The following is a 26,106-nucleotide window of genomic DNA, read 5'->3' as shown; positions in this document are numbered from 1 at the left end:
ATGACACCAAACAATTTCTAGCAGTAATAATATGGATCTCTCTATCTATATATGAACACCCAATGCAGTTATTATCACTCTAATGTAATTATTATCACTCTAAGCAACAGGAAATATACAATGCAATATTAGATCTAAACAGTCTCACCACACCCAGAACCTGGATTGTGACGCCTCCCCAGTGGATTCAGCTGGCAATTGAAACGCCTTCAGGGATGACCGCAGGGGGCAAGTGAGAGATAGTGCAATAGGTGGTAATGTTGGAAAAATAATGTAGGATGGTAGAAGTACAGAGAGTTTAGAAGTTTCATAAAAAGTTTTAAAAGTTTGAAAGGATTAAGTAGTAGTTCTTCAGATGGGATAGGTTTCAGCCTCGTCAGATTTCTTCAGCTTGTCGGATTCCTTGGGTTTTTCTTAGCTTGCTCTTTTTTTGTGTGTGTTTTTTTTTAAATGAGGTGCATGGCTTTTTTATACAATCCAAACCATTGTTCTAAAAGACCCTCCCAACAGGCTTTTTGATTGGCCGGTCGAGAAGTGTATGTACCTAAGCTATCTCTCACCTGTCCACTAGGGGCAGTCAGGGATCACAAAACAATTTGAGTATTGATGATGACTCATACCTCGGGTGGAACCCAAGGTGATTTTAGGTATTAAATAGACGTCTCATCCAAATATATATTTGATTCTACCTATAATGTCCTGGATAGGAATCATAGAAGATATATGTGTATTCAGTTATTCAGTTCCCTGAGGTTCAAACTTGTGTGAAAACATTTGCTTTCTGATAGAAACATACAACTGATACCAATTCACAAAATATCTTACTTTTCACCATTTCATACTCAATTTAGTGGTATACAATCCCCTACTCTGCTGAATATATTTTTGTTTGAGAAAAAGTGTGAATAATGTGTCTTTTCTTTAAGAGATTTTGTGGGTAGAAATATAAGTTCTGAGTTTCACCTTTTGGGTCTTAGGAATGACACAGGAAACCTCTGTTTACTTGTCCATTGTAAAGATAATAGGGTAAACAACCAGTTGTCCTTGTAGCCTTCGTTTGAGAATTCTGTTGGCTTATCACTCTCTCCAAGGTTTTGTTTACTCTTCTCAGACTTACAAGTATGGTCTTATGTATTGTTAATTTGGTCATGTGTGGTGATTCACTGTTTGGAAGTCCAACGTTGTATTTGACTTTCTAATTAACTTTTTGTAGGTGCAATCTCCTCAACTCCGATAGACAAATAGCACTTGTTGATAATATATACTTTAGCTAGTCTTATAGTCACCACATAAGCTCCCAGGATTGTCTGTCTTGGGACCACCTGTAGATATTCAAATAGTCTATTGTCTCTGGAAAGAGTCCCTTCTACTCATTGTTTGTGTGTAATTTCACTAGAAGGTCATTTGAATTCTAACCAAGAAAAGTTAACCCTTAACAGATGGCTGGGCTGGTTTGCTGTTGAAATGAAATTATGTTTTTGATAAATAGTCCCCCAAAAGTCACTACAAGGTGTGGGAGTCTTGCTCCTCCTTTAGTGGTAGGTCTTATTAGAAGATCGGTGGTACATCTCAGTTTTTTCCGAGTTCCACAGGAACTTTATAAGGATTGATTGTAGTTTAGAGAAGAATGAATTAGGGATTGGTAAGGGGAGTGTGCGGAATGTATACAAGATTTTGGGTAAATTATACATCTTTAGTGTTGCCACTCGATCTAGTTTGGAGAGTTCTGAGGTGCTCTACGCAGTTCTTGGGGTATATTTTCAAGTAGTATTTTGTGATTTGCTGTGTATAGGTGGTCTGATACTGGTGTAAGTCTGATTCCTAGGTATGGGATGCTAAAATGGGAATTGTTTGGCTAATTGGGTTTGGAGTCGGGCTGAGATGTGAAGGTTGAGTATGGAAGATTTGGTTTCGATAAGTTTGTAATATGAAACTGTTGAGTAGGTATGTAGATGTGAGCGGATCGCTTGGAGGGATTTTTTAGGGTTCATCACCATTGATATTATATCATCTGCAAATAGGCTAATTTCGTGTTCCATGTTCAGATGTGTGATTCCTCTGAATGTTTTGTCCTCTTTGAGTTTGGAAGCTAGGGGTTCAATAAGGAGTGTAAATATTATCGGGGAGAGTGGACAACCTTGTCTTGTACCGTTTGAAATGTCGAACGGATCGGATAATGTGCCATCTGTCAGAACTCTAGCGCATGGTTGAGAATATAATGACAAGATGGCTTTCAGCAACCAACCTGTGATACCAAATTTTTGAAGCGCAAGGTGTAAGAATTGCCAGTGTATCCGGTCGAACGCTTTCTCTGCATCCAAGAATAAGAGCAAGGAGGGGGTCTTAGTACTTTCTAAATTGTGTAGGAGGGATATAATTCTTCTGATAGCATCTGGTGCTTGGCGACCTGGAATGAAGCCTACTTGGTCCAGGTGTATTAGGGTGGGTAGGTAGGGGAGAATTCTTTGGGATATGATTTTAGCATATCATTTTATGTCGGTATTGAGTAGCAAAATTGGCCTGTAGTTTTGGACTAGTTGGGGGTCTTTGCCAGATTTTGGGATGGTCGTTATAATAGATTGCAACATGTCTTTGGGGAATGAGCCTGTGGAGGCAGCGTGATTAAAGAGTTTGGACAGATGTGGTGACAATTCTGAGGCAAGGAGTTTATAGTATTCATTAGTGAATCCATCATTTCCTGCTGATTTATTAATTGGGAGTATTTAATGATCATTTCTATTTCTTTGGACAATATTGGACTAGAAATGGAGTCAAGTTGGTCTGAGGATAACCGGGGGAGATTGATCGTTTGGAGAAATTGTTGTATGGATGTGGTTGTTGGTTGGGTGGTGTTAAAGTCATTTTTGAGGTTGTAAAGATTTTGATAGTATACTGCAAATGTGTTTGCTATGTCTTGGGGGTTAGTGTTCAAGGTATTTGTAGATGGGTGTTTGATTGAGGCTATTTTGGATTTCAGCCGCTTTTGTTTTATCGATTTGGCTAACAACGAGCTGGCTTTGTTACCAAGTGAGTAAAATTTTGCTTTCATTTTTTGAAGATTCAGATCATATTTATGGAGTAGGAGGGATCTTAATTTATTTCTATCTGCTGTCAAGGACGCAGAGGTTGTTGGGTCTGGAGATTTTTTGGTTTTTTTCTTCATTTTTTTGATTGATGTTAGGAGATTATCTATTTGTTGGGTTCTTTTTTTGTTGATGCGGGCGATTAGTTGTATCAGAATACCTCTCATATATGCTTTATATGTTGACCAGAGAGTGGTTATGGATAAACCGGGGGTGTCGTTAAATTCGAAGAATGTTCTGTGTGCATCTATAGTCTGTTGCTTGTAGTCTTGGTTTTTCAGCAGGAACGAGTTCAATCGCCATAAACGGGGTATCGAGGAATGTTGTTTGCTGTCAAGAGAGATCGTGATCGGAGCATGGTCTGACCACGTGATAGTGCCAATCTCAGAGGAGGTGATGTGTTGCAGCGTCCATTTATCGGTGATGAAGAAGTCGATTCTAGAGTAGGTTGAGTGGGGTGGAGAATAGTAGGTATAGTCTTTTTCTGTACTATGTTGGCATCTCCAGATGTCATAGAGATAGTTGGAGTGGAGAAATTGTTGAAGGTTTGTTTTGAAGATCTTTTGGTGGATGAGGAATCCAGAAGAGGATTACCGATGATGTTAAAATCGCCTCCAATGAGTAGTCTGCCATTTCTATGTCGATTAATGGTGGAGTTAAGTTTGTTGAAGAAGTGGATTGGTGTTAGGGCCATAGACATTCACTAATGTATATGTAGAGTCGTTGATTGTGCAGATTAGTATGTGGTAGCGACTAGAGATGAGCGAATCGAAGTAGCCGAAGTGGAATTCGAGTCGAATATCGGAAAAATTTTTCCGAAAATGGCGGCTGACATGTGTGGCGACGGAGCGGGGATGTCTGGGAAGGCGCGCAGACAAGGCGCGCTGACCCATAATGCATTCCTCAACGACATGTGATCGCATCAGCCAATCAGCAGCCAGCCAGCTAGCACTGTGTAATGGTCGAGCTATAAATAGCGGCCATTTTGGAATTCTTCATTTGCCTGCAGTCATTGAACAGAGGCAGACCGCTCTGTATTAGGGACAGGGACAGAGTTAGGGCCACAGAAACGATACTTGGGGACAGAGAAACGATACTTAGGGACAGAGAACTATTACTCAGGGACACAGAATTGTTAATTAGGGCCACAGAATCGTTACTTAGGGACAAAGAAACGCTAGTTAGGGCCACAGAATTCATACTCAGGGACAGACAGAATTGTTACTGAGTGCCAGAGAATTGTTACTTAGGGCCACAGAAACGTTATTAGGGCCACAGAATTGTTACTCAGGGACAGACACAGAATTGTTACTGAGGGCCACAGAAACGTTATTAGGGCCACAGAATTGTTACTCAGGGACAGACAGAATTGTTACTGAGTGCCAGAGAATTGTTACTTAGGGCCACAGAAACGTTATTAGGGCCACAGAATTGTTACTCAGGGACAGACAGAATTGTTACTGAGTGCCAGAGAATTGTTACTTAGGGCCACAGAAACGTTATTAGGGCCACAGAATTGTTACTCAGGGACAGACAGAATTGTTACTGAGTGCCAGAGAATTGTTACTTAGGGTCACAGAAACTTTAGTTAGGGCCACAGAATTGTTACTCGCACAGACACAGAATTGTTACTCAGGGCCACAGAACTGTTACTTAGGGCCACAGAATTGTTACTCGCACAGACACAGAATTGTTACACAGGGACACAGAACTGTTACTTAGGGCCACAGAATTGTTACTCGCACAGACACAGAATTGTTACAGAGGGCCACAGAACTGTTACTTAGGGCCACAGAATTGTTACTCGCACAGACACAGAATTGTTACACAGGGCCACAGAACTGTTACTTAGGGCCACAGAATTGTTACTCGCACAGACACAGAATTGTTACTCAGGGACACAGAATTGTTACTGAGGGCCACAGAACTGTTACTTAGGGCCACAGAATTGTTACTCGCACAGACACAGAATTGTTACTCAGGGACACAGAATTGTTACTGAGGGCCACAGTACTGTTACTTAGGGCCACAGAATTGTTACTCGCACAGACACAGAATTGTTACTCGCACAGACACAGAATTGTTACTGAGGGCCACAGAACTGTTACTTAGGGCCACAGAATTGTTACTCGCACAGACACAGAATTGTTACTCAGGGACACAGAATTGTTACTGAGGGCCACAGAACCGTTACTTAGGGCCACATAAACGTTAATCAGGGACACATAATTGTTACTGAGGGCCACAGAACCGTTACTTGGGGCCACAGAAACGTTAATCAGGGACACAGAATTGTTACTGAGGGCCACAGAACTGTTACTTAGGGCCACAGAATTGTTACTCGCACAGACACAGAATTGTTAATCAGGGACACAGAACTGTTACTGAGGGCCACAGAACTGTTACTTAGGGCCACAGAATTGTTACTCGCACAGACACAGAATTGTTACTCAGGGACACAGAACTGTTACTTAGGGCCACAGAATTGTTACTCGCACAGACACAGAATTGTTACTCGCACAGACACAGAATTGTTACTGAGGGTCACAGAACTGTTACTTAGGGCCACAGAATTGTTACTCGCACAGACACAGAATTGTTACTCGCACAGACACAGAATTGTTACTGAGGGCCACAGAACTGTTACTTAGGGCCACAGAATTGTTACTCGCACAGACACAGAATTGTTACTGAGGGACACAGAATTTTTACTGAGGGACACAGAATTGTTACTGAGGGACACAGAATTGTTACTCAGGGACAGACACAGAATTGTTACTCAGGGACAGACAGAATTGTTACTGAGGGCCACAGAACTGTTACTGAGGGCCACAGAACTGTTACTTAGGGCCACAGAATTGTTACTCGCACAGACACAGAATTGTTACTCGCACAGACACAGAATTGTTACTGAGGGCCACAGAACTGTTACTTAGGGCCACAGAATTGTTACTCGCACAGACACAGAATTGTTACTGAGGGCCACAGAACTGTTACTTAGGGCCACAGAATTGTTACTCGCACAGACACAGAATTGTTACTGAGGGACACAGAATTTTTACTGAGGGACACAGAATTGTTACTGAGGGACACAGAATTGTTACTCGCACAGACACAGAATTGTTACACAGGGACACAGAATTGTTACTGAGGGCCACAGAACCGTTACTTAGGGCCACAGAATTGTTACTCGCACAGACACAGAATTGTTACTCGCACAGACACAGAATTGTTACTGAGGGACACAGAATTTTTACTGAGGGACACAGAATTGTTACTGAGGGACACAGAATTGTTACTCGCACAGACACAGAATTGTTACTCAGGGACACAGAATTGTTACTGAGGGCCACAGAACCGTTACTTAGGGCCACATAAACGTTAATCAGGGACACATAATTGTTACTGAGGGCCACAGAACCGTTACTTGGGGCCACAGAAACGTTAATCAGGGACACAGAATTGTTACTGAGGGCCACAGAACTGTTACTTAGGGCCACAGAATTGTTACTCGCACAGACACAGAATTGTTACTCAGGGACACAGAACTGTTACTGAGGGCCACAGAACTGTTACTTAGGGCCACAGAATTGTTACTCGCACAGACACAGAATTGTTACTCAGGGACACAGAACTGTTACTGAGGGCCACAGAACTGTTACTTAGGGCCACAGAATTGTTACTCGCACAGACACAGAATTGTTACTCACACAGACACAGAATTGTTACTGAGGGCCACAGAACTGTTACTTAGGGCCACAGAATTGTTACTCGCACAGACACAGAATTGTTACTCGCACAGACACAGAATTGTTACTGAGGGCCACATAAACGTTAATCAGGGACACATAATTGTTACTGAGGGCCACAGAACCGTTACTTGGGGCCACAGAAACGTTAATCAGGGACACAGAATTGTTACTGAGGGCCACAGAACTGTTACTTAGGGCCACAGAATTGTTACTCACACAGACACAGAATTGTTACTCAGGGACACAGAACTGTTACTGAGGGCCACAGAACTGTTACTTAGGGCCACAGAATTGTTACTCGCACAGACACAGAATTGTTACTCGCACAGACACAGAATTGTTACTGAGGGCCACAGAACTGTGACTTAGGGCCACAGAATTGTTACTCGCACAGACACAGAATTGTTACTCGCACAGACACAGAATTGTTACTGAGGGCCACAGAACTGTTACTTAGGGCCACAGAATTGTTACTCGCACAGACACAGAATTGTTACTGAGGGACACAGAATTTTTACTGAGGGACACAGAATTGTTACTGAGGGACACAGAATTGTTACTCAGGGACAGACACAGAATTGTTACTCAGGGACAGACAGAATTGTTACTGAGGGCCACAGAAATGTTACTTAGGGCCACAGAAACGTTACTCAGGGACACAGAATTGTTACTCAGGGACACAGAATCGTTTAATTAAAGAGTCTGTCAGACAACATGCAGAGGAGTGGCAGAGGAGGCAATGTTTTAGGAGCGAGCAGACGTGGCAGCAGAGGAAGGGGTAGAGGCAGCACTATTCGCAGCCAGAGGCTAGTGCTCCCGGTGTCATCCAGTACAGTGAGGAAGAGCTAACAGAGGGCGGTCAGGAACGGGGGGAGACATCCACCTCTTCAGCAGCCAGGCGAAGAAGTAGTGGCGAGGAGAGTGGCTCGGTAGCCGGTCTAGAGACAGGTCTGTCTCCTGACCCACACGCAGCCGAGGGGGCTAGTAGTGAGGCGGAGACCCTAATTGATGATGATGAGGCTGATCGCACTTGGCAGCCTCGTCGTCATCAGGCTATTGCTTCCGCATCATCAGGAGAAGAGGGTGGCAGCTTGGCAGAGAGCAAAACAGTCAGTGGGTTGTCTCCATTGCCACACTCTGCCATGTGCCACTTTCAGGTCTCCTCACACGCTGCTGGTGTGTTGAATTTTTTGACATAGGGTGCTGGCAGATTACGGGCCTCCCATAGCTGCTGCCAGGCCCCTAATCTGCCATGGGCCCCTATATACCGCCTCCTCATGCTGCTGCCAGGTCCAGAGTCTGTCATGGGTCCCTGTACGGCCTCCCATTGCTGCTGTCTCCATCGCCACACTCTGCCATGTGCCACTTTCAGGTCTCCTCACACACTGCTGGTGTGTTGAATTTTTTGACATAGGGTGCTGGCAGATTACGGGCCTCCCATAGATGCTGCCAGGCCCCTAATCTGCCATGGGCCCCTATATACCGCCTCCTCATGCTGCTGCCAGGTCTAGAGTCTCTCATGGGTCCCTGTACGGCCTCCCATTGCTGCTGTCTCCATCGCCACACTCTGCCATGTGCCACTTTCAGGTCTCCTCACACACTGCTGGTGTGTTGAATTTTTTGACATAGGGTGCTGGCAGATTACGGGCCTCCCATAGATGCTGCCAGGCCCCTAATCTGCCATGGGCCCCTATATACCGCCTCCTCATGCTGCTGCCAGGTCCACAGTGTCTCATGCCATGTGCCACTTTCAGGTCTCCTCACACTGCTGGTGTGTTGAATTTTTTGACATAGGGTGCTGGCAGATTATGGGCCTCCTATAGCTGCTGCCAGGCCCCTAATCTGCCATGGGCCCCTATACCACCTCCTCATGCTGCTGCCAGGTCCAGGCGAACGTAGTCACACAGGGGAGGAACTTCTGAGTGTAATGAACAGAGAAATCGACAGATGGCTGTCTCCGCGCAAACTGAAAATGGGAACCATGTTGACCGACAACGGAAAGAACATGGTGTCTGCTCTGCGTCAAGTAAGGTTGTGCCATGCGCCATGCATGGCTCACGTGTTCAGTCTGGTTGTCAAGCGGTTCCTAAAATCCACCATCCCACTGCAAGACATCCTTAAAATGTCACGTAAACTTTGCATGCATTTCAGCCATTCCTACACCGCAAAGCACACCCTCCTTGAGCTGCAGCGGCAGAACGGAATTCCACAGCATCGCCTGATCTGCGACGTTGCAACAAGGTGGAATTCAACCCTACACATGGTAGACCGCCTTTACGAACAGCGAAAGGCCATCACCGATTTCCTGATGTTACAAGCGGATAAAGGTACTCCCCTGTGTAACTTCGATGTCAGCCATTGGCAGCTCATGCGTGACACCTGCCGCTTGCTCAGGCCCTTTGAGGAGGCCACGCTATTCGTGAGTCGGCAGGACTATGGGATGAACGACATCATTCCTCTGTTGCACGTCCTGGAACAAATGCTGTTAACAATGGCTGGTCAGGGTGCGGTAGACGTGGCGCACCGATCTCAACGCCACATGACCCCTGTGGGGGCAGGACAGGAAGAAGAGGAGGAGGTAGAGGAGGACATTTGTGCTCAGGAATTATTGAGTGAAATGGGTGGTTTTTCCACTCAGCGGACAGGAGTGGAGGAGCAGGAGCATCTGGTAGAGGAGGAGACAGAGGACCCAGACGCACCGTGGCAGTATGCTGTGGAGATGGAGGCAGGGAGTCCCTCGCTTTCCTTGGCGCAAATGGCCCATAGCATGCTCGGTTGCTTGCGTAGCGACAGCCGAATAATAACCATCAGACAGAGGGATGACTTTTGGCTGTCCACCTTGTTGGACCCTCGCTATCGTTCCAAAATGGTGGCCTTTTTCACACCTGCTGAGAGGGAGGCCAAAATTACGTACTATAAAAACCACCTATGTAGTCAGTTGGTCTCTGCCTTTGTGCGCCAACGTCCATCCTCAGACACTGTGGGCCCTGTGCGCTCGCGTTCCGCTGCCATGGCAGCAGGGGAGGGGTGGGGTGGTAGGAGCAGTGGCAGCTCCACCAGCAGCGGCTGCCTCAGTCTGCAGTCGATGATGAGTAGCTTTCTTCACCAGCGCAGTGAGGAAACTACTAACCAGCCGCAGCAGCAGCATCAGGTGGACCTGGAGCAGGAGCTCAAACAACAGGCTTGGGCCTACTTGGACAGCACCCTGCCAACCGAGGTAGACAATCCCCTTGACTACTGGGCAACGAAACTTGACCTTTGGCCCCAACTAGCTGAATTTGCCCTTGAAAGGCTGTCATGCCCGGCCAGTAGCGTGGCATCGGAGCGCGTGTTTAGTGCGGCAGGAGGTATTGTAACTCCGCGGAGGACACGACTGTCCACCCAAAGTGTGGAGAGACTCACGTTTGTGAAAATGAATCAGGCGTGGATTAGTCTGGATTTCAAACCACCAGTTCCTGACACAACTGACTAAATCCGCCATGAATCATGCCCCTGCCATGTGCCACTTTCAGGTCTACTCACACTGCTGGTGTGTTACATTTTTTGTCATAGGGTGCTGGCAGATTACGGGCCTCCCATAGCTGCTGCCAGGCCCCTAATCTGCCATGGGCCCCTATACCGCCTCCTCATGCTGCTGCCAGGTCCACAGTCTCTCATGCCATGTGCCACTTTCAGGTCTCCTCACACTGCTGGTGTGTTCAATTTTTTGACATAGGGTGCTGGCAGATTACGGGCCTCCAATAGCTGCTGCCAGGCCCCTAATCTGCCATGGGCCCCTATACCGCCTCCTCATGCTGCTGCCAGGTCCAGAGTCTCTCATGGGTCCCTGTACGGCCTCCCATTGCTGCTGTCTCCATCGCCACACTCTGCCATGTGCCACATTCAGGTCTCTTCACACTGCTTGTGTTTTCAATTTTTTGACATAGGGTGCTGGCAGATTACGGGCCTCCCATAGCTGCTGCCAGGCCCCTAATCTGCCATGGGCCCCTATATACCGCCTCCTCATGCTGCTGCCAGGTACAGAGTCTGTCATGGGTCCCTGTACGGCCTCCCATTGCTGCTGTCTCCATCGCCACACTCTGCCATGTGCCACTTTCAGGTCTCCTCACACTGCTGGTGTGTAGAATTTTTTGACATAGGGTGCTGGCAGATTACGGGCCTCCTATAGCTGCTGCCAGGCCCCTAATCTGCCATAGGCCCCTATATACCGCCTCCTCATGCTGCTGCCAGGTCCAGAGTCTCTCATGGGTCCCTGTACGGCCTCCCATTGCTGCTGTCTCCATCGCCACACTCTGCCATGTGCCACTTTCAGGTCTCCTCACACTGCTGGTGTGTAGAATTTTTTGACATAGGGTGCTGGCAGATTACGGGCCTCCTATAGCTGCTGCCAGGCCCCTAATCTGCCATAGGCCCCTATATACCGCCTCCTCATGCTGCTGCCAGGTCCAGAGTCTCTCATGGGTCCCTGTACGGCCTCCCATTGCTGCTGTCTCCATCGCCACACTCTGCCATGTGCCACTTTCAGGTCTCCTCACACTGCTGGTGTGTAGAATTTTTTGACATAGGGTGCTGGCAGATTACGGGCCTCCTATAGCTGCTGCCAGGCCCCTAATCTGCCATAGGCCCCTATATACCGCCTCCTCATGCTGCTGCCAGGTCCAGAGTCTCTCATGGGTCCCTGTACGGCCTCCCATTGCTGCTGTCTCCATCGCCACACTCTGCCATGTGCCACTTTCAGGTCTCCTCACACTGCTGGTGTGTAGAATTTTTTGACATAGGGTGCTGGCAGATTACGGGCCTCCCATAGCTGCTGCCAGGCCCCTAATCTGCCATGGGCCCCTATACCGCCTCCTCATGCTGCTGCCAAGTCCAGAGTGTGTCATGGGTCCCTGTACGGCCTCCCATTGCTGCTGTCTCCATAGCCACACTCTGCCATGTGCCACTTTCAGGTCTCCTCACACTGCTGGTGTGTTGAATTTTTTGACATAGGGTGCTGGCAGATTACGGGCTTCCCATTGCTGCTGCCAGGCACGTAATCTGCCATGGGCCCCCGTACCGACTCCTCATGCTGTGACGTTGCAACAAGGTGGAATTCAACCCTACATATGTTAGACCGCCTTTACGAACAGCGAAAGGCCATCACAGATTTCCTGATGTTAAAAGCGGATAAAGGTACTCCCTGTGTGACTTAGATGTCAGCCATTGGCAGCTCATGCGTGACACCTGCGCTTGCTCAGGCCCTTTGAGGAGGCCACGCTATTCGTGAGTCGGCAGGACTATGGGATGAACGACGTCATTCCTCTGTTGCACGTCCTGGAACAAATGCTGTTAACAATTGCTGGTCAGGGTGCGGTAGACGTGGCGCACAGATCTCAACGCCACATGACCCCTGTGGGGGCAGGACAGGAAGAAGAGGAGGAGGTAGAGGAGGACATTGGTGCTCAGGAATTATTGAGTGAAATGGGTGGTTTTTCCACTCAGCGGACAGGAGTGGAGGAGCAGGAGCATCTGGTGGAGGAGGAGGAGGAGGAGGAGACAGAGGACCCAGACGCACCGTGGCAGTATGCTGTGGAGATGGAGGCAGGGAGTCCCTCGCATTCCTTGGCACAAATGGCCCATAGCATGCTCGGTTGCTTGCGTAGCGACAGCCGAATAATAACCATCAGACAGAGGGATGACTTTTGGCTGTCCACCTTGTTGGACCCTCGCTACCGTTCAAAAATGGTGGCCTTTTTCACACCTGCTGAGAGGGAGGCCAAAATAACGTACTATAAAAACCACCTATGTAGTCAGCTGGTCTCTGCCTGTCTGCGCCAACGTCCATCCTCAGACACTGTGGGCCCTGTGCGCTCGCGTTCCGCTGCCATGGCAGCAGGGGAGGGGTGGGGTGGTAGGAGCAGTGGCAGCTCCACCAGCAGCGGCTGCCTCAGTCTGCAGTCGATGATGAGTAGCTTTCTTCACCAGCGCAGTGAGGAAACTACTAACCAGCCGCAGCAGCAGCAGCAGCATCAGGTGGACCTGGAGCAGGACCTCAAACAACAGGCTTAGGCCTACTTGGACAGCACCCTGCCAACCGAGGTAGACAATCCCCTTGACTACTGGGCAACGAAACTTGACCTTTGGCCCCAACTAGCTGAATTTGCCCTTGAAAGGCTGTCATGCCCGGCCAGTAGCGTGGCATCAGAGCGCGTGTTTAGTGCGGCAGGAGGTATTGCAACTCCGCGGAGGACACGACTGTCCACCCAAAGTGTGGAGAGACTGACGTTTGTGAAAATGAATCAGGCGTGGATTAGTCTGGATTTCAAACCACCAGTTCCTGACACAACTGACTAAATCCGCCATGAATCATGCCCCAAACATGTGCCACTTTCAGGTCTCCTCACACTGCTGGTGTGTTACATTTTTTGTCATAGGGTGCTGGCAGATTACGGGCCTCCCATAGCTGCTGCCAGGCCCCTAATCTGCCATGGGCCCCTATACCGCCTCCTCATGCTGCTGCCAAGTCCACAGTCTCTCATGGGTCCCTGTACGGCCTTCCATTGCTGCTGTCTCCATCGCCACACTCTGCCATGTGCCACTTTCAGGTCTCCTCACACTGCTGGTGTATTCCATTTTTTGTCATAGGGTGCTGGCAGATTACGGGCCTCCCATAGCTGCTGCCAGGCCCCTAATCTGCCATGGGCCCCTATACCGCCTCCTCATGCTGCTGCCAGGTCCAGAGTCTCTCATGGGTCCCTGTACGGCCTCCCATTGCTGCTGTCTCCATCGCCACACTCTGCCATGTGCCACTTTCAGGTCTCCTCACACTGCTGGTGGGTTCCATTTTTTGTCATAGGGTGCTGGCAGATTACGGGCCTCCCATAGCTGCTGCCAGGCCCCTAATCTGCCATGGGCCCCCGTACCGACTCCTCATGCTGCTGCCAGGCCCGTAATCTGTCATGGGCCCCTGTTGTCGCTTGTTGGCATATTCCGCTCGTTCAGATGCTCCTTCTCCTGCTACTCCTCTTCACGGATTCCGTCAGCAGTCTTTCTTGGAATCCGTTTCCAAGAGACAACAGTTTGCGAGCACGCACCAGACGGTGCAGAAGCTGAACGTCCTCCTGTCCAAGTTGCTGCTGCCAGGCTCGTAATCTGTCATGCACCCCTGTACCGCCTCCTCATGCTGCTGCCAGGTCCAGAGTGTGTCATGGGCCCCCGTACCGACTCCTCATGCTGCTGCCAGGCCCGTAATCTGTCATGGGCCCCTGTACCGCCTCCCCATGCTGCTGCCAGGTCCAGAGTGTGTCATGGGTCCCTGTACGGCCTCCCATTGCTGCTGCCAGGCCCGTAATCTGCCATGGGCCCCCGTACCGACTCCTCATGCTGCTGCCAGGCCCCTAATCTGCCATGGGCCCCTGTACCGCCTCCTCATGCTGCTGCCAGGTCCAGAGTGTGTCATGGGTCCCTGTACGGCCTCCCATTGCTGCTGTCTCTATCGCCACACTCTGCCATGTGCCACTTTCAGGTCTCCTCACACTGCTGGTGGTTTCCATTTTTGTCATAGGGTGCTGTATGGCCTCCCATTGCTGCTGCCTCCACCGCCACACTGTGGCTCCACACTCTGGTTTTGGCCCCGTGACTGCCCAAATGAGTGAAGTGTGCGGTGATTCTAAGATCGACGGCACTCATCTGCATGTCATACTGACTGACAGTATTATTTCTCTTCCCCAGCAGACTCCAAGGGCATTTAAATTAAAGGTACAGTGTTCTGCACTAATATAAAGGCTCTCTGAAGCCTAGAAACACCCTTTTTTAAGTTAAATTCACAGCGAATATATTCGACTCGAATCGAAATTTTTCCACGAATTCGCCGAATCAGTCGAATCGAATTTTTGAATACTTCGCTCATCTCTAGTAGCGACCTTGTGGATCCGCTATTTCCGCAATAGGTTGAAACTTCAGGGAGTCTCTTATGGCTGTAATGACGCCATTTTTCTTTTTGGGGATCATTGCCATATATACTGTAGAGAACTGAGGGATGTTGAATTTAGGAATTTTTGCAGAGGCGAAGTGGGTCTCTTGTAGGAATATGATGTCAGGTTGAGTGGTGCGGATTTCTCTCGTGAGCAAGGATCATTTGAAGGGGGAGTTGAGAACTCGGACATTTAGCGAAAAAATAGTAATCATTTTGTTGATTGTAGATGGTTTGAATATTGTAGTTTTGGTGGTTCAGGTGTCAGAAAGAGGAGTGGACTTCCTTGTATTGGAGACGATGGAATATCAGGTGTGTGGTTTTGTAAACATGTGATTGTTGCTTTTGTTGCTTGATATTTCAACTTTGTGTCGGGGGTTGTTAAAAAGAATGATTTTAGCGAGCGATGACTGGTAGCTTGGGGTAAGAACCAGGGTAATAACAGGGGAAAAAAAGCCTTGCAAACAATGCAAGTAACATGCGTAGCAGTATCTGCTACTGTGTAAAGTGGGGGCATGAGAAAGCATGAGTCTTCCAAAAGCTCATGCTTGAAACGGACTTGGGTGATCAGTATGTTCGATCGATTGGGGGCCAATTGCCAGCTAGTGCTTTAGAGAGTTGAGTCCAGGGAATTGGACGTGGAGGTAATATGCTTGATTGAAGACTATGATCTTCCTGTTTCCATTCGTTGCGGATGGTTGGATGTTGACTGATGGGAATCTGCTGGTATAATGCTCCATTTTTTCAGTAATTCGATGCCTGCCTCTAGGGAGTTAATTTTGAAGAATCTGCCTTGGTACTTGACATTCAATTTCATAGGGAAGCCCCATTGATAGGCGATGTTGTAGTTTCTTAGTGCTTTATTTATTCTAATGAGCTTCTTGCGATTGGTTAGTGTTGCTTTAGAGAGGTCTGTGAATAGTTTAATGTTTGCTTGGGCTGGAGGAATGGAGGTCGACTGTCTGGCTGCAATCATTATTTTCTCCTTTACGTGGAAAAAATTTATGCGCGTTAGTATATCTCTGGGAATTGTCGCAGGTAAAAATGATGGTTTGGGAATTTGATGTGCTCAGTCTATAGCCAATTCCACGTCAGTGAGGGTGGGAATGAGATTTTTCATATATTGTTGTATGAACGGTACAATGGCTTCCGTGGCGACGGTTTCTGGGATCCCACGGAATTTAATGTTGTTCCGCCGGGAACGATCTTCTAAGTCTGTTTGATGTCTGTTGTATGATCTGTGTGTGCATCTATAAGATCGTTATGGGTGGTACATACTTCTCCCAGTTTGTTTTCGATATGGCGGATACGTTTCTCTTGGTTTTGGACCGTATTAGAAATTTGGGATAATGAGGCAGTCAGGTCAATATGTAGCGTCTGTCGCAGGGAAAGGAGCATATTCTTCATAGAAATTTCTGTAATAGGTTGATCAGAGGCAGGATAGGAATCAATCAAAGATGGAGAAGAAGCAGATAGTGCAGTGGTTGAGAGAGAAGGTAGAAGGCTGTCAGGGGGTGATCCTGTGTCCAGCCTGGGTCTGGATTTTGCCGGGCTGCTAGTTGTGGGAGACAGGGGAGGAGAGGACTCACCAGGGTCTCCGGGGTAGAGCTGTCCCTTTAACCTGGGGTCTGGATGGTATGCAGCCTGGTGGTTTGTATCCTCTCCCTGCTGCTGTTGCTGAGCAGACAAGCCTGTCAGCAGAGTGCCGGCGCCATCTTGGCTGCAGGGTGTCAGTGCGGGATAGAAGCTGGTCATTTTCGTGGAATTTCCTGGTGTTTTCCTTCTTCAGGTCATAGCCCATACGGATGGCAAGGGGTTAATGGCTCTAATGAGCTGTTAATCACTCCCTGGTGTCGTAGTGTGCCGCGATCGTGCTGGCGGGTGGACGGAGCTCTCTTCACTGAGCGTCCATCCCCGGCGCCCCCCAACCTTTTATTTAAAATGCATCTGCGATTAGCCAGAACCGCCAACAAAACCAACTGTTGGGTATGCTCTAAGCCCCCACCCAGTCATCACATGTCCGCAATGGCTGCTGTTCATGCCCTCACCCCCATCCTCAAAAAGCCCTCCCTGGATCCCGTGGACCCCAACAACCTCAGACCCATCTCCCTGCTGCCACTCACCTCCAAGCTCCTTGAACGCATAGTCTACGATCGCCTAAGCGCCCACCTTACAGACAATAACCTCCTTGACCCTCTACAGTCCGGCTTCCGTCCCCTACACTCCACTGAAACTGCCCTCCTCAAAATCACTAACGACCTACTCAACGCCAAAGCCAAGGGCGACTACTCTGTCCTCCTTCTCCTGGACCTCTCTGCGGCCTTCGACACAGTTGACCACCCCCTCCTCCTTAATAAACTACTCTCCCTTGGCATCGGAGATACTGCTCTCTCCTGGTTCTCATCCTACCTATCCCGACGCTCCTTCAGTGTCACCTACAATGGTGCCACCTCCCCCTCCCTCCCCCTCTCTGTTGGGGTCCCCCAAGGCTCTGTCCTTGGACTCCTTCTCTTCTCCATCTACACCTCCTCCCTGGGCAAACTCATACAATCTCACGGCTTCAACTATCACCTCTATGCTGACGACACCCAAATCTACCTCTCCACCCCTCACCTCACCCCCACTATCTCCGCCCGCATCACTCACCTCCTAAATGACATCTCAGACTGGATGTCGCTACATTTCCTCAAGCTCAACCTCTCCAAAACCGAGCTCCTCATCTTTCCCCCTGCCAACACCCCCCCCCCCATCCTATCCATCATCGCCAACAACTCCACTATCACTCCCGCCCCGCAAGCCAAAGTCCTTGGCGTCATTCTTGACGCGAACCTCTCCCTCCAACCGCATGTCAAATCACTCACAAACACATGCAGGCTCCATCTTCGCAACATTGCCAAGATACGCTCCTTCCTCACCCCAGACACCACCAAACTTCTAGTACACTCCCTCATCATCTCACGCCTTGACTACTGCAACTCCCTCCTCACTGGCCTACCCAAGTGCAGGCTCTCCCCGCTCCAGACCATCCTGAACTCAGCTGCCAGACTCATCCACCTCACCACCCGCTCCACCTCTGCCACCCCCCTCTGCCTCTCCCTCCACTGGCTCCCGATTGCCCAACACATCAAATTTAAACTCCTAACCCTGACCTACAAAGCCGTTCACAACACTGCCCCTGACTACCTCACCAACCTGATCACCAAGTACCACCCTACCCGTACCCTTCGCTCCTCACAGGACCTCCTTCTATCCTGCTCCCTGGTCTCCTCCTCCCATGCACGACTGCAGGACTTCTCCAGGTCCTCCCCCATCCTCTGGAACTCACTGCCCCAATCCATCAGACTGTCGCCTTCCCTATTCACATTCAGGCGCTCCCTCAAAACCCATCTCTTCAGGGAAGCCTACCCCACCCTCACCTAACGGCCACCCTCCCTCATTCCTCCCACCACTTCATCCCCCTCAGCCACTTCCTACTGTACCTTTACCCCCTCCCTCCTAGATTGTAAGCTCGTAAGAGTAGGGCCCTCTTACCCCTCGTACGTTGTTTGTTGTTGCTGTACTGTGCCATGTATTGTCCCCCCTATTGTACAGCGCTGAGCAAACCCTTTGGCGCTATATAAACTCGTAGTAATAATAATAATAATGCCCTATATGACATCCGTGTTGGCATGAAAAAGCAAGGGACCCCTGGTCAGCTCCCACGTAGACATTTGTCTGTAGAACATCAGTTTTAGTACCAATATTAGCTCCAGCTCCTGTAGGGCATCGTCAGTCCATTATGGGTAACTGGGCAGCTAAGCAGCCCTCAGGTGTGCTTTAACATCAGCTTTGGTTTAGGTAACAAGTTTGTTGGGACTACCACCTGTGAGGGAGGTATAACTGTCAATCTGACTAACCAGACTTCCCTTCTGAGTAACCACACTAACCGACCAGACCACGTTTGTTGGAAGGACGGATGTGATGTGCAGACTGAGGGAGCAATCCCCCAGTCTGTGCAACTGTTGCTCAGTGCCAGAGGCCGAACGAGGAACTCCTCCTGCTCTGCTATGACAGGTCCATACTATTTTCTGTGTAGTTCGGCAGCCTATAGAACATTTCCCCAGAACGCAAAAGGTTTGTGTGCCCTCAAAAAGCTAGTCCCCGCATCCTATGTAGTGATGGATCATGAAGAGTTGATGGTCCACAAGAAGGTAGGGATGGCAGGGACAGTTCACAGGGAGCTGTTCTCTGAGGGCGACCAGGCATGGGCTTGGTTCCCCTCATGGACAGGTTGGGGAATAGAACTTATGAAGCACCTGAACAATTTTTCTGTCATCGTGGATAGTATGTTTAACGAGACCGTAGAGGCAGTCAGAGAAATTGCCCAAGAACAACAGCAGATGGGAATTTTAGTGCTTCAGGAGAAGATGGCCCTTGATTATCTTTTAGCCGCCAAAGGGGGGTTCTGTGAGTTCATCAGAGAGGATTGTTGTACTTGGATAGAAGACACCGATGACAAGGTCCAGGCCCATATGGACAAAGTTAGTGAACTACAGGGAAAAGCTAGAGCTATAGCTAGTGAGGGTTGGAATCCGTTCAAGGGTTTGGGAGATTTCTTGTTCTCCATCGGATCTTGGTTGAAGGAAGTGGGAGTGTATGTCCTGATGCTTTTCTTTTTCCTCTGCCTCCTATATGCTGCGGTGAGATGTTCCTGTTGCCTCATCAACCTTATAAGCCAAGCTCGGGCAGACTCCACATCTCCATGCCCGCTCCTGGGATCCCACTCCAACCACTGATCAGAGGAAGACCTCACCAACCAGCCACCTTCTCTGCAGGTTACGTCCTGGCTTCCCTCTAAATTTATCTCCCTGAAAATCATGTTCTCCAAGACCTCCAAGCAAGCTTCAAGCCTCATCGTTGTTTGTGTCTGCATTTTGGAAAACCGTCTGGGTCGAGACCAGCCTTGTATGGCCCCATCTGCAGGGGCAATTTGAGAATCTGCTGCTGGATCTCCCCAGACCACCGTGGGATCACAAGCCTTATTCATACAAGTCTGTTTGTGGTTTCTGCAAGAGCCTTCCTGTAGTGAAGGTTCCAATGCTCTTGAGGATCATTGCTTCAATCAAGCCTGTTTGCGTCGATTCTGCGTCGGGTCTTGTTGTTTCAGGTACCCCGTGGAGCTTTATTCTCAGGGACAACTACAGGAACTCTGGTCTAAGACCAACTCTTTGAGGTTTTGAGACTACACCCATCAAGCTGAAGAAGATCAGGAAGGGACACGAGTAGAATATGATAAAACAGGAGGGAATGTCATGGAAATTTTGTATTGTTGGTTGAACTTTAAATGTGTCATATATTCGTGTTATTCATATGTCTCTCGTGTGGCTTAATTAAAGCTCTGAAGGCTGCAATTAGGCCATGCGCATTTACAATGTATGTATTACAGTACTCAGCTCGGTAATGGATAAGATGGCAGATCTGCGCTTATAGACTGGCGTGTATACCACCACTGCATTCAATGCGAATGTCGCTGGCAGTAGGCCGCGGGCCTGTATCTACATATCAGCAGCATAGTACCACATGGACTTCGTATGGCCAGGTGCCGCGCAGTGCGAACTCCGTGTGTAGGCTCATGTATACCTTACAAGCCACTACCGGCCTGAACTGTATCTGGATGGATGTGCTTTAATAAAGATCGTATCGGGCCCATTCAGATACAGACTGACACTGTTTAATCTAAGGGATGCTTGTACAGACAATGTACATACTACTAGGAGCTGATAGCATGTAAGGGATGGGAAGCTTGCTCTCCACAGAGAGCTTATGGGGGCGGGGAGGAATGGTTTAACTGGTTTTCAGTATAGATAAGAGGAAATGCTACACTCCAAACAGGATGTACATTCTCGTGTATGGACACCCCCTATACATTGTTCTGTGGGAGGGGATTGACCTGACCCCCCGTGTGGGGGGGCGTGTGTGTGCTTTTAATAAAACAAGAGTCTGGGGTTAGAGCCGGACACAAAGTGAATTCAACCTCCAACCTGAGAGTATCTGATTATTCCTGGGTCACAGGAGCTCCATTTTTCCCCACATCTCAAAAGAGCTACTCACGGTAAGGAAAAATGTGTTGAAAAAGAAATTCCAAGACAACTGGTATACTGCAACAAATGTTGATGGGACACTGGTACACTGTGACTGCTGTTGATGGGACACTGGTACACTGTGACAGGTGTTGATTGGACACAGTGAAACATGTGATAGATGTTGGTGCACACTAGGGACCCTGGCTGGGTAACAAGCAACAATATGCTGTATAACTCACTAATCCCTGGCTTTCAGGCACAGATTGGCTGAGGAGGAGAAGCAGAGCTGATCAATTAAATACCGATCTGAGTTTACATTACATGATGGCTGTGAATGGACACAGCCATCATGTGAACAGATAGCCCAATCACAGAGCCCATCTGCTGATCGGGGATGCGCTGTGTCCAAGGGACACAGACATCCTGGGAGTACAGCACGGCCACGTGTCTGTGCTCCCCCATGTTCTGAGAGACATATGGGTACATCCACACAGGACGGAGCTTGTCCCACCTGGCCTATTATATGCAGTGTCCAGGTGAGAAGCCAATCATTAACACAGTGATTTCCTATGATGGCCAGCTCCATCTAGTGGCGATAATGCTGTATTTTCCTGAAATACTTTCATAAGGAAAGCCACTAGATGGATCTGATGATCAGAGGAAATATCTCTGTGAATTGGAGCGACATTTGTCACAGAGGGGCGAATTCTAGTCACATTTAATAAACCCAATATTAAAAATCGACCTCTAAGTGTTTGTGAAATCTCCCACCACAAATTGTACTCAGCCAATGACAGGTCAGGACTCCATTTTTATTCTTCTGCCATCAATGGCCAACCCGGTCCCACACTTCATCCATGTCTTTGGGGGCCTATGATCTCCTTATGAACTGTTTCTTCCATGATGAAGATCAGCCATGGAGTATATCTGAGGTGTATAACAGGGTGTGCTTCTTCCCCACATGAGAGCTGGGATGTCCAGCAACATTCATCTAGAAGACATTTCCCACACTCAAGGCACTAATATACCTCCAGGGTTGTGTGGGACCCCTGATGTACAGGAAGAGAGGACTTTAGTGAGGAACATTTCCCTCACTCAGGACAGGAAAGTGGATTCTTCCCCGTGTGAGATCTCGGATGTTTGTAAAGATTTGACTTGTCTGAAAAACATTTCCCACACTCAGGACAGGAGTAAGGCTTTTCCCCTGTGTGAGACCTCTGGTGTTTGACAAGAGCAGATTTTTGAACAAAACATTTTCCACACTCTGAACAGGAATATGGCTTCTCTCCTGTGTGAGATCTCTGATGATTATAAAGACTGGATTTATCTGAAAAACATTTTCCACACTCTGAACAGTAATATACCTTCTCCCCTGTGTGAGATCTCTGATGTCTGTAAAGATTAGAGTTCTTTGAAAAACATTTCCCGCACTCAGAACAGAAATATGGCTTTTCCCCTGTATGAGATCTCTCATGTATAACAAGTTCTGATTTTTTAAAAAAACATTTCCCACACTCAGTACAGGAATACAGCTTCTCACCTGTGTGTAATCTCAGATGTCTAAATTGAGAAGACTTGTTTGAGAAACATTGCCCACATTCAGCACAGGAATACAGCTTGTCACCCAAGTGAGATCTCTGATGTCTGTAAAGGTGTGACTTTGCTGAAAAACATTTCCCGCACTCAAGACAGGAATATGGCTTCTCACCTGTGTGAAGCCTCTGATGTGTTTGAAGATTAGACTTTTGTGAAAAACATTTCCCACACTCAGGACAGGAATACGGTTTTTCACCTGTGTGAGATCTTCTATGCACATTAAGTTCAGAGTTAGAATTGAAACATTTCCCACACTCAGTACAGGAGAAGCTCTTCCCTGTTGGAAGGCTGGCCCGGTCCCGCACAGTCTGAGGTTCCTCAGGATACGAGGAATCCGATGGTCCATCTACACTGGGTGGTGCCGGATGGACATTGGAGGGAGCCGGGTTTTCTCCTGGACTATACTGTGTGATGTCCTCATCTTCTACTTTCCAGTCTGGAGACAAAGTGAGACAATCCTCGGAGGTTTTCCTCATCTCCCGGCCATGGACTAAAATACAAAGACAAAGAGGATTACTAGACAGGAGCTGATTGGTTCCCCCAAACCAGGACTCCGCCCACATCAGGCAGCTTGGTCTCTGAGGAGCTTACAATTCCTCCCTCAAGGGAACTAGGAAATGGCTCCTCTGATCTCCTACCAGGTCATTTCTTTATTCATGGACCTTAGTCAGAGAGTGAGGAAACAACCAGAACTGTCTTTTATAGGAGGGACAGTGATGAGGGGATTATAGGACGAGGGTCCCCACCCCCTCTATCACTCATCGCCATCTTCCCAACACAAGAAGTACTGCACTTCCTTATTTAGTCCATGATTTAGTCATGAAGAACAGCGGGGCTGAGCCCCACCAGAGGTCAGAGAGTGAGGATGGGGGGAGAACAACCAAGATGAAGACTGGACTGATCCTGAAGACCACCATCATTGGGGTATTGACTCCACCCTCATTAAAAATCTGTGCTCCAATCAAAACACCAGATATAAAATGTCCAGCTGGTAGGAAATGGGTGTAACAATGAGAATCCATATTATGTGTAAATATAGCAGTGGGTAGAAAATAGAGAGCAGAAGTCAGGAATATGGAATGTACAACATATTGTATAAGATACAGCAGATAGGACTATATAGTATCAGAATGATCTATATATATATGTATATATATCAGTATATAGTGCAGGGGTCAGGAGTATGTAATGTACAACATAGAGTATATAGTGCAGGGGTCAGGAGTATGTAATGTACACCATAGAGTATATAGTGCAGGGGTCAGGAGTATGTAATGTACAACATAGAGTATATAGTGCAGGGGTCAGGAGTATGTAATGTACACCATAGAGTATATAGTGCAGGGGTCAGGAGTATGTAATGTACAACATAGAGTATATAGTGCAGGGGTCAGGAGGATGTAATGTACAATATAGAGTATATAGTGCAGGGGTCAGGAGTATGTAATGTACAATATAGAGTATATAGTGCAGGGGTCAGGAGGATGTAATGTACAACATAGAGAATATAGTGCAGGGGTCAGGAGTATGTAATGTACAACATAGAGTATATAGTGCAGGGGTCAGGAGTATGTAATGTACAATATAAATTATACAGTGTAAGGGTCAGGACTCATAATATTGGTATTCAGTTATCTGTGGACTGTATCTGTTTACTGTAGACAAGTTGCAGAGATCCCACACCGCTGCCTCCCATCTCCTGAGACTGCACTCAGTGAGTTGGGTCTGAGACACTACAGACATATCCCTCCACCCGGCACAGCCAGCAGATAACAGAGCAAGGAACCCTGGGAGAAATGTTCTGTCAGAGATCTTACTAGACCCGGGCATGGGGAAAAAGATACAAGACTCACACCCCAGGCACCTAGGTCTAGTAATATCTATGGTGAAAATCAACATTTTGCTGCCAGCTGAACACCAGAACCTCCATAAATCCAGTCTAGATACATAAATTGTGTCTGCAGCACAGAGAAGGAAGATTATCCGAGAGAAATCCAGGAATACAGGACGGGGAACACAGCTCAGGAAAGTGACCAGGGGATTACAGGCTGATATCACCCAGTCCCCGCCCTACTCTGGACCAATCAGTGAGCAGTATGGGTGGAGGAATGGATTTAGTGTTCATGACCCACCTGTGCTGATCTCTGTAGGAGTGTCCTCCTCTATAAATGTCCCCGTTATTCCATCCTCCTCCATAGACTGCTGATCATCCCTCACATACGCCTCTTCTTCTTCTGCTTTCACCTCAAATTCTATATCGATTGGATCTCCACTCTAAATCAAGGAAATGAGAGAAAATATCATCTGTAAAATGTAAGGTCATATAAAATATCCACACATCATCTTTACAAGTCCATGTTCTAGACGCTCCATCCCACCAACCTTGTAATAGTGAGGGATGGTGTGACCTTCCTGTGTGGAATCCCGGGAATACAGAGGACGGGGACATCTCTCTGGTGGGTTCCTGTAGCTGGATGACTCCACCATGGTGTCCTGGTACAGATCTTTGTGTTCCTTTAGCAGCTCTGACTCCTCCATCCCCCCATCCTCATCCTCCTCCTCTTGTATCTCTTCTTTAACCTCAACTTTAGGATCTCTCAGGTTTCCACTCTGAATATATAATAAAAATGCCATCAATGGTAACAATGCAGATAATGTACAGATCCTAATGATACTATCAGTGATTGTTCCTCATCTACCTGATGATGGTGAGGGATGGTGTGACCTTCCTGTGTGGAATCCCGGGAATACAGAGGACGGGGACATCTCTCTGGTGGGTTCCTATGACTGGATCCATCTGTAGGAAACACACACACTGACTGAATCCATTGTTTCTATGTGTTTATCAGATGATGGGGGATCTAGGTGGATCCTCCGTACTGCTCTCTCCTTTACAATAAAGTCTCCTCTTACCCGGTGATGTGAGGGGCGGCTGATTGTCCATCATGACGTCCTTGTAGAGATCCTTGTGTCCTTCTAAATACTCCCACTCCTCCATGGAGAAATAGACAGTGACACCCTGACACCTTATAGGAACCTGACACACACAATGATACAGTCACCATCCAGACACATCCCTTGTCTGTTACTGGAGAATGTCCCAGAATTCCCGGCACCGCTCACCTCTCCTGTCAGCAGCTCAGTGATCTCTCTGGTGACTTCTAGAATCTTCTTCTTCTTTCTCTCTTCTATCAGGGAGGGAGGTGGAGGCAATGTGATGTCATATGATCTCCAGACTTCACAGGAGGAAAACTCTACATCTGAACACAAATAGTCACATCAAATGATATTCCCAGAATCCTCCTCACCTCTCCATTCAGGTCTCCATTTTATTAAAGCCCCACTTCAGGCTGAGGTATAATTCCCCCCCACAGGACCCCCACACTACGCAGGGTATAGGCTTGTTCTGACTATTGAGAATACCAAGGGACACCCACATTCTAAGAGCATCAGAAAAAGAAGCCAGCCGGAGGGACATTTTGAGGAGAAGCTGTGAGATCAGTGTGATGTCATAGGATTCTCTGACTCTGGTTGGAAGGACATTGGGAGGAGAACTGTGTGGTCAGTATGATGCAGGGGTGGACTGACAACTCATGGGGCCCCCGGGCAATAGGGGATCATGGGGCCCCTGTGTCCTTGCCCAAACTCAAAAAAGCCTATGA

General features: G+C 48.0%; 1 protein-coding gene across 1 annotated transcript in view; it reads right to left on the bottom strand.

Moving 5' to 3' along the window:
• The window catches only part of LOC149452152 (uncharacterized), a 57,828-nt gene extending 32,233 nt beyond the window's left edge, over positions 1–25,595 (bottom strand). Inside the window, exons 1-3 of the mRNA XM_089689726.1 lie at positions 25,358–25,595; positions 25,150–25,241; positions 21,987–22,863 (exon numbers count right to left, since the gene is read on the bottom strand). Of these exons, the coding sequence (XP_089545852.1) occupies positions 21,987–22,863; positions 25,150–25,241; positions 25,358–25,442 (1,054 nt within the window). The 5' untranslated portion in view covers positions 25,443–25,595. The remainder of the gene's footprint in view (positions 1–21,986; positions 22,864–25,149; positions 25,242–25,357) is intronic.
• Between the last annotated feature and the right edge of the window lie 511 nt (positions 25,596–26,106).

This window comes from Staurois parvus, unplaced genomic scaffold, assembly GCF_062004578.1.
Source record: "Staurois parvus isolate SC_StPar_1 unplaced genomic scaffold, SC_StPar_1.0 ptg000494l, whole genome shotgun sequence".
NCBI lineage: Eukaryota > Metazoa > Chordata > Amphibia > Anura > Ranidae > Staurois > Staurois parvus.
The sequence above is the reverse complement of the archived record's forward strand: the minus strand, read 5'-3'. Positions and strand labels throughout refer to the sequence as shown.